This window comes from Micropterus dolomieu, linkage group LG21 (genome assembly GCF_021292245.1).
Source record: "Micropterus dolomieu isolate WLL.071019.BEF.003 ecotype Adirondacks linkage group LG21, ASM2129224v1, whole genome shotgun sequence".
NCBI classification, from domain to species: domain Eukaryota; kingdom Metazoa; phylum Chordata; class Actinopteri; order Centrarchiformes; family Centrarchidae; genus Micropterus; species Micropterus dolomieu.
In genome coordinates, this window is record NC_060170.1 from 25,892,047 (window position 1) to 25,903,905 (window position 11,859).

Sequence of the window (11,859 nt, forward strand, 5' to 3'; positions counted from 1 at the left end):
TTGGATGAACTTGTATTGTGGCATAGTATTTGACAATCCAGGCTTGGTCGAAACCCATGTATTGTTTGTATTGTACACTAAAAAACTTGTCTTGTTGTTTTTTCACTTCGATTATTGAATAAAAATGAGAGATTTGTCATACGCCTTAATTGCTGGACAGCTGAATAAAACGGAGGTTTATTTTATTCACACTGGACCACTGGGGGCCTTCCATTGAAGGTCTTGCAGAATCTATTTTTGTCTTGTCACTCTCATTAATAAAAGATTAAAAGAATAAAAGTGTCTACTGGGAAATATGAGTAGGACAATGTTGCTCTAATACCATTATTACTGGACACACATGCACGCACATGTAACAGTTCACGTTGAGGTCTGAGCACCCCAACATTGTGTGCTCAGCTGTGTTTAACACCTAAGAGCCGACTATTGACAAGTACTGTAGCAGTACACAGCATGTGTGGCCCTGGGGCTGTGTGCAGGACTAGAGTGTCACACAGAACTATTGATTTGGTTAACAAGGAATAAATGACTGCTGTTGTTTGTTGCCACGTTTTTCTGTAATATATTCCCCTTTTATTCTCTCTGCCCTTCCTTTAACAAGCTCTTTTACACAGCTATACACCTCCACTACTATTTAAATCCTTTGCTTATTTCATGTGTCACTTTTTAACCAACCTTTTCCTCCCTCTGCACTGTTCCAGTTAGTTATGTAATCTCAGTGTCATTTGAGACCTCATATTGACAGCTTAGTCCCCTACTGACCCTCTACAGCCATTTTAGTTAGCGACCCCACCCCTTGCAGCTGGAAAGTAGACATGGCATACTGAAATATACATCAACATACTGATTCAATTAAGACTGTGTGCGTTCATGTCACTGCAGTGCATGTTTGTGCTTTACATTTGACCGGGCCATCAGCATTAACATGATTGTCAGTTGGTACCTACCAAATTGAAGTTACATAACCTGCCATGTGTGTGGGTTCAAAACAGTCTTGTCAGTTGATGTTATGTGACCAGTGTTGACTGCAAACCAGAAAAGACTAGAACTCTGGGATTTACACGCTTAGACTGACAAAAAACGCACAATTCCTCGTTGACCTGATTCATCTGATCTTATCTCTATTATCAATAAGGTCGGTGGGATTACAATGATACCTGCGTGATCTAAAAGAAAAACAACAACTCATGTGGCCTGTGAAAAACAAGACTAGAGTTTCTAACAATACAGCTGAGGTGGCAAGATTTGTTTTCAGTAAAGGCATTTTCAGCTCCTCTCAACAGATCCTAGAAAACAATACATCTGTTGTACTGTGATGTTTTGTCTTGTTGGTTTTGCGCAGCAATTCTGAACAATTGGTTAATGGTTGCATTTTCTGAGAAATAGACAGTCTGTTTCTGTTGTTACTACAATAAATTAGACTGTACTGTAAAAATATATATTATTAAATATGAATGCATACAAGTAGAAATAGTAAAGTATACATTGAAGTCTGTCAAATGTTAGACAGTGGACATGGCTGGAAGAGAAGAGATGACACACAGGAGGCCATCTAAGAAATTGGCCAATACAATGACAATGTTTAAGACCTCCCTCTGCAATGTGCCCCTGTTCATGGTTGACATGAGCGGCCTGTGTCCTGTTGTCTGCACACAGTATCCAAACACAATGTCTAGTTTCTCGAATACTCTTGTCTTCAGTCCATAAGCCTTTCAGCTAACTCCACCCTGCCCTGTAGTGAACCCTGTTTTCACTACACTGTCATTGCCCTGCTCAACAATAATTAACCTAAAGCCCCACCTATTGGTGCATTTGTGAAGTGCACAGTTAAAACCCAGACAACAGCTTTTTTTTCTAACAATGTTTTACTGGTACAACGGTTTGAAACAGTAATTCTGTTTCAATAATGTCAGAAATAATTATAGAATATTTTATTAATTCTTAAAGCTACATTCACATACATGTAAACATGTGTACTTTATATTATGTCTATAATATTTATAGAAACTTTCAACACATTTTGCATTATTTTGTTATATGCTAATCTCCTGCTAAATGTTGTAGCTATGGAGGCAGAAATGCCATGATGTAACAATGCTTCTACTATAAAAGATCTCGTTAAATACCCCTCTCCTTGCAGAATCTCAGCCTGACATTTGACTCTGTTCTCTCTGGGTCATCATATCCTTCCAGAACTCACATTCATCCGCCTCAATGAACACAAAGTTCTACGACTGTGTGTAGCGGATAATCTCACTCAGGTCATGGCCTGTCACTGCAAAGGCATAACCATCGCCGTCACAGAACTTGGCACCACAAATTTGTGTGTCCATCACACACTCATTGTGCAAATGGGCAACCTAAGAGGAAATGAGGAAAACACAGTCAGGGTCTCATAAAAGGATCTGATAGTTAAACCTAAGAGAAAACGCCATAAATAATGCCTCGATTCTCGACTTAATAAGACAACAAGTTACCTCCACACTGTTGGTCTCTGGGGTCAGTGTCAGGTGCCACACCCTGACTAGAGAGTCCTCAGCAGCAGACAGAAGCTAAAGCACAAAAGCAGACGGTCACACAAAATCCAATGATATGAGATATGCCCAAAAAAACTGAGAACCACCTGAACATACTTTAGAGCTAAATAGATAATAGTCATCTTTGACGAGATTATTTATGAATCCCTTCTTATTTTTAGCTCTGCCTCTTTAATGATAAATGCCAACAAAATAAACTGTCAGTGAAAATAAATATTTCTTATCCATTTGGGTTATACAACTCACCAGTCCAGAAAAAGGAGCAATGTCCAGTGAGTATATCCAGCGAGCGTGGGCGTTGATCTCAGCATGCAAAATCCCCGTCACTGCCTCATAGAGACGGATCTGGCCTGTGCCGTAACCTGCCACTACTGTACCTTTCCACAACTTGACAGATGAGCAGCTCATACTGAGCGCAGTGAGGAAGATGGAGGGTCATTGCCATCGGGGAATAAAGGGAAATAAAGGACATTAGATTAGAGTGAAGAGGGGAAAGAAACAAAGGACAGTGGAAAGGGACATAAAGTAGATTAGATTAGTACAGCACAGGAGAGAGACAGAGAGGAAAGTTAAGAGTAGAAGAGGAGTTTAATGTTAGTGAGGATGGAGTTTCAACAGTTGGCTGTCATTTTACCGATTTATTTTGGTTTACATTGTAGATCAAAAATGACAAAACTATAAAGCAATCAACTTCTTACTCAAAGCCAGAGATTTTGTTCAGCAGCTGAAATTCCTCCCCAGACTTCCACACACACAGGCTGCCCCCATCATCTGCAGTGACCAGATCAGCTATGCACTCCTGAGGGGAATAAGTAAAGTCAGCAAAGTTAGTTCAGTATAGCAACTTTCAAAGATCAAGGTCAGAAAGGGCTTTACAAGAGTAAAATATTAAATAAAACCATCAGACAGTAAAGAAACAACAATTAAACATAAGCAACAACATCATAAAACAGTAAAGTAATCAGCCTATAAAACATAAGCAATAACAGACCTTATAAACACACAAGACTGCACACATTAGACAGCACGAAGCGAGACAAAGGCCAGTTGGTATAAAAGAGTCTTCAGCTGCTTTTTAAAAGGGGTCAAGCCTGCAGAATGTATGTCACCTCTTCAAAGATACGAAAAAACTTTTATTTTCAGTTGAGTGCGAGGAACGACCAGTAAGCTCTGGTCAGCTAAGTGACCTAATGGTGAAATAAGGGTGTAGCAGGTCAGAGATGTACTCGGGTGCCTGACCATCCAGGGCTCTATATGAGAAAACAAACAACAACCTTAAAATGAATCCTGAACCTGCCTGCGAAGCCAGTGAGAGATAAAGCTTGGAAATAGGCCTATGGTTTTTGGGGAGGGATGGATCAGAAGAGGCTGCACAACTGCACGTTTAAAATAAGGTGGAACCAAACCAGGGAGCTATTTATGATCAAGACCAGGCATGGACCAACAGACCAAAATGTGTTTTTGAGCATTCGAGTTGGAGAAATGTATACAGGGCATGAGGAAGTTTTCATACTGCCTACCACATCAATTTGGTCTTGCAGGGAAATAGGAGTGGATCAGGCCTAAATTGATGGCTGAGTTGGATAAGCATAAAAGGAAGTAGAGGAGGGAATGATGCTAGCCCTGACATCTATAATCTTATCCACAAAGTAAGACAGGAATCTATTGCAATCTTTCCTTGAAAATACATGCACATCAGGAAGTGCAAAGAGTGACAGTGGTGTTGACTGTGCCAAACAAGGCTTTAGGGTGAGGTTTACTTGGGGAAATTAGGTTGGATTTCCACAGTTGCTCTACCCGCCTAAATTCATGCCGGAAACAACAAATGGTGTCATTTAACCAGGGAATTTATGGAGGGAACGAGTCTCATTTTACTAAGAGCCACTTTCTCCAGAACAGCAGTGCAATGTGGGTTAAAGCAGTGGACCAGACTATCAACATCAGTGTTGATAAAAAAGCTGCAGAAAACTTCTCAGCTAAGAGGCGATTTATGATGCGAGAGCGATCTGCAGGTTTACCAGGCAGAGAGTCCAGATTAAAAGACAAAAACAAAACACATTTGTGATCAGTAACACGCAGCTCCTCCAAGCGAAGGCAGTCAATATTTAAACCAAGCGTAAAAACAAGGTCCAAGGTTTGACCCCTAATGGGTGTGGGACCATACACATGTTGAATAAAATTAAAGGATTCTGTGACACATAGAAAATCATCAGCAAAGCTACAAGAAACGTCACTGATGTGAATATTAAAACCACCAACCATAATAACACTGTCCAACCTTATGAAAAAGGATTTTTTTAAATCACTGAATTCTGACATAAAAGAACTATTAGAACCAGGCGGCAGTAAATTAAAAATGCAATAAAACGGGTTTGAACGACCAACTAGGTCACCTGCAGTTCAAACAAGGAGAAAGCCCCATTGCTCACCATCCAACTTGGAAAGCAGCAGAGTGGAAGGGATTATGTGAATGATAGAATGGCTGCCGTTCCTAGAAGTATTATATAAAGTAGTAATTTATTTATGTAGGCTGTCATTCATGAAAAAGTTGGAGCTATCCTGTGTCAGCAAAGGTTCAGACGGAAAGACCACAAACAATGCACACACACATACCTGGCTGCCAGAGCACTCCGAGGCCATGTCAGTGACGGACTCCTTATGCTCCTCCAGAACCTCAGACAGGGTAATATTACTGCCTTTACTGGGAACATCAAATACTAGAATTGCACCAGATGAAACACCTAGAGAGAGCAAAACAGACAGCAGACTGAAGAGTTTCGCCTTGTATTTCTAATATACATATGAATATATTCCACTCCATGCTTACCAACACATATATAATTCTCCCACACTGCCGATATCCCTCGAGCAAACACGGCCTGAGCTGGGACAAAAATAAGTTCTGTGAGTGCTCTAGATTTGGTATAAAAATCTTTAATACTTTTCTCTCACACACAAATGTGTGATTGCAAAAAAAAATGCATATATGAACATGTGTATAAATAAATGGGAAAACAAAACCATCAGTATCTATTTGTTCATGTGTACAATGTCTTCTCTACCGTTTGTGATTGTGTAGATATAATAATGTAGGCACAGACGTCTGTAAATTGTTGATTTCATTATAATAATCAGGTCCTCTCACTGATGTCTTAAATTATGTTTGTGTTATGAGGATGGATCAACTGCACTGACACATTTCCAGGAACAACAAAGTATATCATGCTGTATATCTTATTGCATTGCATCATATAAGTGAGACAGTTCATTCTTTGTGTGCCTACATGTGTGGCAAATCCACAGTTTATATGTAAGTTTACCTGTAGGTGTTTCCGGAGTATCCAGTGCATGCCAGTACACCATGATGGAGCCATCGGATTCATACATCTAAAACGATGGATTTATATTATGTAAGTTAAGTAAAGTAAAAGGCTGCAAAAACACATATATTAATACTTTTGTTTAGGTTCACATTTAAAAAAGTATTAAACGACACATTTCAGTCTGGACCCATTCCCCATCGTAATATATACAACCCCAGTCATTATAGGTAATCATAAATAGCAGAAGTAGCAGTGTCCTCCAAATGTAGCAACTGCCAATGACGGCAGAGAAGAGCAGACACACACAAACACTCACCTGGATGCCTTTCTGAGAGGTCACCACCAGCAGATCACGAGAGGGCAGGACACAAAACGCCGCCTGTTACAAGAAAACACAGGATTGCATTATTTTTATGATACAGACAAATGCATATACGGTATAACAGAGGAAAAGACTAAATAAGATCATGTTAAAATGCCCCCTTTTATATTTGCCAGCAACCTATTAAAGGAAGAAAATAAACTTTGTAAGGAGGAATTTGTTTGTCGTTCTAGCACTGCACATTGGATTGGAAATTAAACAATGGCTATGACTATGTGCTTACTTTCAACATTAAAAGTGTTTGCAGCCCTTTTTATACATAGTCCCCCAGTGTTAGGACATTGCAGCAGGGTAGTGAACCTACATATACAAACACGGCAACCAATATGTTTTTATAGCCAGTCTTGTCCTTGCAGAGCATCACTTAGAAGATAAGTGCCTGCAGATGTATATGGGTCACAGATTTTAGCCAGTAACTGACATTAAATTCAATAGTTTACACTGTGTAATATGTTTATCTAAATGTATGTTCACATGTCCAATTACTTTCTGTTCCCTAAAGTTGGGGGACTATTTATAAATTTGACAACAATTTCTAAACTGTCCGTCTGATTTAAAGGAGTGGGCACTCATACTCATAGTCTCATTTCAAATTCAGTGAGAATTTAGAAAGAATGTGAAATGGAACTTGATATCTGATATCCTATCCCAGCAGCTCTCACTGTGTAAAATAGTTAGCGAGAGACATTGAGAAAACACTGCTGGAGTTGCACTGTGGCCTGACCTGCATGATGAGCGATGTGCTTGTGGCGACATTGGGCTCCTTAGACTGTAGCTGACGGTGGGAATAGTTGAGTCCGTCCCAGGAAGCGCTGACCATGTTGACAACGTTAGCATGGACAACCGTGAAATAGGTGAGGCGCCGCGGGGCGATGCGCAACACGCTGAGGTTGTTGTACAACGCAGACGCGCTGTTTTTGATTTGGATGCTCTTTTCTTTGTGATACATCGAGCAGCCTTCTCCAAACAGCGCAGTTTGTTGAAATGGCAGTGGGTGGTGTCAGTCTAATAGAAGAAAATAAAGGTAACCACAAGTCGAGTTGTTAAATTAACAATTGTGTTAACAAAAGGCATACCGTTATTTGGCAGCAAATGGCAACGCTAAATTCTTAACATTAGCAGGAAGCTAGTTAGCGAGAAGCCAACTGCAACAACGCAGCGTAAACAAAAGAGAACACGGTTACTTTTGTGTGACAGGTTGCACTCCCTCTTACTTCAGATAAACGTTACATAAGAATTGGCGTAGCTATCTTTGGCGCCGTCGTGATCGATCATTACATATGAAGTTATGGTGAACGAAGCACTTTGCTAGCTCTTGTTAGCAACAGGATTACCTTCGCGTCCTCTGCAGCCATAGAGACAACGCCACCTCTACGTACTGCGTCATCCTTGCGTGCTCGGTTGCTAAGTAACCGTAGACCATATGGAGCAAATGATACACAGAAGATTGTAAGGTGAGTGCATAGTGCTACTTTTATACAGTCTGTGGTTTTAAAAAAGGTTTGAGATCTAACGTTATCATTCGTTAAACGTGACCCGTACACGCGGCGTTGCATTTAAAGTGTAGGCTATAACTTAATTATGGTACCTAAAAGTGATAACGCTACGTATGAATGCCCCTAGGTTTCAAACGTAAAACGCCTCGCAAGTTAGTTTTAAATAGTACTCCTCGTAATACAGTTGAATTTTTCAGCAATACACATTCAAAGTGACAACTGCTTTGTCTGCTCAAAATGTACTTGTAACGTTATCTGTTTGGGTTCAAAGCAGATTTCTCTCGCGAGCTTGTTGATTTCCTCCCGATATGAAGTTTCATCGTTGTTTGAAATCCGGTGTTGTGTTCTGCATGGGAATTCCACTGTGGCTGAGGCACCTGGGGGCTAATTACTGGGTCAATCAAAGAGAGCATGGAGATGGCCATCCAGCAAAAAGGGGGCTGCACGCATGCTGGGAGAAGGAGACAACACAAAAAAACAAGTTTTGGGTGGACAGGAGATCAAATGGCAAAGGACACTGGAGTCTATGATAAAGAGTTTGGCGCAGATGTAAGCTCAGAAGCATGAAGACAGGTACAGCCAGAAGTCACCTGGATCTGTTGTATGATGTATTATTTATGAACTCAAGAATAGCTAGACGAGGGAAAATGTCATATTCATGTGGGTCCCAGCACACTCGGGAATCCAGGGAAATGAGAAAGCTGGCAAAAGAAGCAGCTAAAAAAGGAGATGTTGAAGTCAATATTAAATTATCAAAGTCAGAGGAGAAAGGAATAATGTGGAGAAGTGTAAATCAACAATGGCATCTGCACTGGGATAATGCAACAAAAGTAAATTACTATATACAGTGAAAAAAAATAATGGACATTGAAGCTAATTTCTGCTTTTCTGATTCATTCTTGTTACATATACTTTAGTACAGTCTTTTCTTAGTCGCTAAACATTTGCAAAACAGTGCATTTCTCAAAACATATCGTACAAACGGCACTACATAGTGGATTACCTGGAAAAGCCCGTAACTTGCTCAAAATCCATCTGTCAATAATAAATCTTTATACCAGTGAACATGTCAGTGTATCAGAATGACAAGTCCTTGTGTAACTGTTTATGTACAAGATAGTCAAAATGTTTAGCCATGTTGTCAATTGAACAGTGTGCTCTGGAAGTATTTTCTGATGTAAACTATGGCTAAGGTTTGAATGACAATGATTGGAAATGCACAAGTCTGCACTTTTTCTGTATGGCATGTATCAATTTCAACAGTACAAAGTTATACATTGGATGAGATTAGACAAGATTCACATTTACGACTTTAGTTTTTTTAATGTAATTTGTTGGCAGAGCATGTCATTGTGATGCAGAAAGGAAAAACACAAGACTGCTTTACAGCACTGCATAGCACGACTGAAAAAATGACAAAATACTGTCAGCAATGTAAAGACAAAGTTGCAAAAAACATTTGCAACTTGCTCAAATGAATGAGAAATTGCTTTCACGATATGCTCAAGTGGCTGAGCACACAGCGCTGGGGGGCTTCAGTGTAGAGCACTAGAGTGGAGGAGACTTGAGCACCAATCCAAACTGTTTGGTGTCTGAAGTTTGCCAGTTTCAAGGGAGAAGTTGTGTGTTGAATGCTGAGCTGAAATCAACAAACAGCATTCTGATATAAATTAAGTGTTGTTTTATTTATTTTAGCCTATATGTTACCACATTTTAATACACATTTAATTAGCCTGTCTGTTAAGAAACTAAAAATAAACAACGTTTCTCCTTGTTTTTCTCAGTGTGTGTGAAGACTGAGGGCCTATCGTGAAAGTAGTTTCATTACTTTGAAACTAGTTAGTAGTAGTTACTAAGCGAACGGAGACACACAATTTTAGTAATGCATTTACGAATAACTGGTGCAATCCAGTCCAGAACACTAGCTGACCATAGCCTCAGTTTGTGCCATGAAACATTGTCCAAACTCTAACTTTAATTACTGATTACATTCTGTAAGGAATTACAGTAAGAAGAAGAGGATTATGTCCATATGAAAAGGAAAGTCCTGTAATGATTCAGGGCATTATAGTTGTACTGGAAAGTTCCCATGAAGTGTGTCAAGTCTGATCACATCCACCAGAATGTCCTAATGTTTACCATATGACATTTTCACAGCAACATGCCAACTGACAGGTAATGATGTTGTACCTTCTTCTTATTTTTTGTTTACCCAGTAAATATCAAACTCTTCATCATCATTTTCTGTCTTTTGTGTTTCATTTTCAAATCAGCCTCTGAGCCAAGATGCCCCGCTCTGCAGCCAAGACCCAAGCTGACAAGCGTAGAGGTAGGTTGCCAGTCCACGTGACCACATCTCCACCGCAGGACCTGGAGTTGGAAGATATCATCCCTGGTCGCTTAACTCAGGCCCAGTGGATGGACATGTTGATCCAGGAGGATGCAGATGAGACAGTGGGGGAGATCATGGAAGAACTGCTGAGCAAGGTCATGGAAGGCTGTTTAAAGGTGTACATTGAAAGACAGGTAAAACTGAAAAGTCATATATGCTTTTTATTTTTATTTCACTTTTGTGAAAATCATTTTACTGATTGACATTTGTGGAGGGACCAATACAATTATTTATCTTAGCTTTCATCCAACCACCCATGATACATATATATAACATCCATGATGTTGCCTTCTTTGCCCTTAAGCTAGAACCTTTCTCCGCATCCTGGGCCAAGAGCTACCTCGTGCAGATTTTAGAGCAGCAAATCCTGTGCTTAGATGAAGGAGAAGGACCAGAGGAAGCATCTAAAACAGAAGACTTGGAGCCTATGCCAGGAACTTCAGATGCTTGGGCTCAAGGATGTTTACCTGTTGTAAATGCTACCCCTCAGCCTGACCCCGCCTCACAACAGGTACTCTTGATATGTCTCTTCTGCAAGTCTTCCCTTTAAATTTCCACTAAGATGTTCCATATCTATATTATCTCTATATATTTTTTCCAACAGGAGGCTGGCATTGTTCAGGTCCCAGCACAAACAAAGCCAAGACTCAACCAGCAATGTAATGTTGTGGCTCACACAAGCAGCTTTCCAAAGCAATTTGAAAAGGAAACAAGTCCCAGGAGGCCTGTCAGTGACAAGTGCTATAAAGTACTTTTTCCTCGCTCCCCACCAAAAGTTAATCAAAGGAAAAAGCAGCAGGTTTATTTACCTCCCAAGCCTGTTGCAGGTAAATTACTGCCATCCCTGTCCTGTTCAGCAGAGAAAAAGGCTGTGGAGGTAAAGAGTAAAAATAGAACAGATTCTGTTTATAACCATATGACTGGATCAATATATCAGCATAAGGACTACCAACCCATACCAAGGCTTGATCACTCCCTCCTGCCTCGACACTGCATCTTTCCTCAGTATGAGATTGTGGATAATAACTACACAAGATCCAACTCCAAGAAACCGAGTGGACTATCCAAACTAGAACGAAGATATAACAAGCAGCAAACTGAGTGGACTGTAACATCACTGAAGCCACTAAACAGCTCCAAGGATCAGCCAGCAAAGGTTCAGAAGAGAAATGAAGCAGATGTCTGGCTGAAGAGATTGTCTCCCTCTATACATAGAAGGGAAGGGATGGTGTCCTCTTGGCCTCTGAGGATGGACACAATGGATTTGGCCAAGGGTGTTTCTCTCCTGGACCCCCAGGCAGTTGAAATGAACCCTTTCAAATGTAACCCTCCGGCCCAGTCTACCAAGCTGAAGCTGATACACAGTGATGTAGCTATGCCACTGCTTTCAGTTGACCAGGTTACCACAGGTCCACCACCTCGCATCATGCCATTGTTTGAGTCAAAGAACTGGGACAACTGATTATAAAATTTTGTGATAATTCATGTATGTCACTGTATTAAGAGCAGAATGAGTTATAGCCATATCATATCATATGTTAATGAAACAAAAATATCCCTTTAATACAAGAATATGTCATACAATGTCTAGGTTATGACAGATGGTTATATATGTTTTGAAAAGATTTTGGCTCACTCCATTTTCCCCATGCATTGTTTGCAGTTAGTGAGATACAATATACATGTATTAAAATATATGACCTGATAAACTGGGAATATATGCATTGTT

The 11,859-nt window shown here is 40.1% G+C and overlaps 2 protein-coding genes across 6 annotated transcripts; one reads left to right on the top strand and one right to left on the bottom strand.

Annotated features, from left to right (window-relative positions):
- Positions 1–1,846: 1,846 nt before the first annotated feature.
- wdr54 (WD repeat domain 54) lies at positions 1,847–7,593 on the bottom strand. Of its 2 annotated transcripts, none has more exons than XM_046035121.1 (10): positions 7,457–7,593; positions 6,967–7,247; positions 6,177–6,239; positions 5,858–5,924; positions 5,365–5,421; positions 5,151–5,278; positions 3,236–3,336; positions 2,784–2,946; positions 2,478–2,552; positions 1,847–2,360 (listed from the first exon to the last, which is right to left on the bottom strand). In XM_046035121.1, the coding sequence occupies exons 2-10, from the start codon at positions 7,189–7,191 to the stop codon at positions 2,229–2,231; spliced, it is 1,011 nt and encodes a 336-aa protein (XP_045891077.1). In that variant the 5' UTR covers positions 7,192–7,247; positions 7,457–7,593; the 3' UTR covers positions 1,847–2,228. The 2 variants fall into 2 exon arrangements, with proteins under 2 accessions (XP_045891077.1, XP_045891076.1); XM_046035120.1 differs by having other exon boundaries at positions 7,427–7,548.
- On the top strand, positions 6,967–11,846 carry LOC123960407 (uncharacterized protein C2orf81 homolog). 4 transcript variants are annotated; one of them, XM_046035116.1, is made up of 4 exons: positions 6,967–7,096; positions 10,012–10,264; positions 10,435–10,641; positions 10,735–11,846. In XM_046035116.1, exons 2-4 carry the CDS (start codon positions 10,025–10,027, stop codon positions 11,590–11,592), a joined length of 1,305 nt encoding a protein of 434 aa, XP_045891072.1. In that variant the 5' UTR covers positions 6,967–7,096; positions 10,012–10,024; the 3' UTR covers positions 11,593–11,846. The 4 variants fall into 4 exon arrangements, with proteins under 4 accessions (XP_045891072.1, XP_045891069.1, XP_045891071.1 ...); XM_046035113.1 differs by lacking the exon at positions 6,967–7,096 and adding an exon at positions 7,594–7,696; XM_046035115.1 differs by lacking the exon at positions 6,967–7,096 and adding an exon at positions 8,103–8,311.
- The last annotated feature ends 13 nt before the right edge of the window (positions 11,847–11,859 follow it).

Coding starts and splice junctions, on each gene's coding strand:
- wdr54 (XM_046035121.1), bottom strand. CDS start 7,191: ATGTATCACAAAGAAAAGAGCATCCAAATCAAAAACAGCGCGTCTGCG. Junction 5,925..6,176: donor CCTCTCAGAAAGGCATCCAG/GTGAGTGTTTGT, acceptor CCATCGTTTTAG/ATGTATGAATCCGATGGCTC. Junction 2,361..2,477: donor CAGAGACCAACAGTGTGGAG/GTAACTTGTTGT, acceptor ATTTCCTCTTAG/GTTGCCCATTTGCACAATGA.
- LOC123960407 (XM_046035116.1), top strand. CDS start 10,025: ATGCCCCGCTCTGCAGCCAAGACCCAAGCTGACAAGCGTAGAGGTAGG. Junction 10,265..10,434: donor AGGTGTACATTGAAAGACAG/GTAAAACTGAAA, acceptor TTTGCCCTTAAG/CTAGAACCTTTCTCCGCATC. Junction 10,642..10,734: donor CTGACCCCGCCTCACAACAG/GTACTCTTGATA, acceptor TTTTTCCAACAG/GAGGCTGGCATTGTTCAGGT.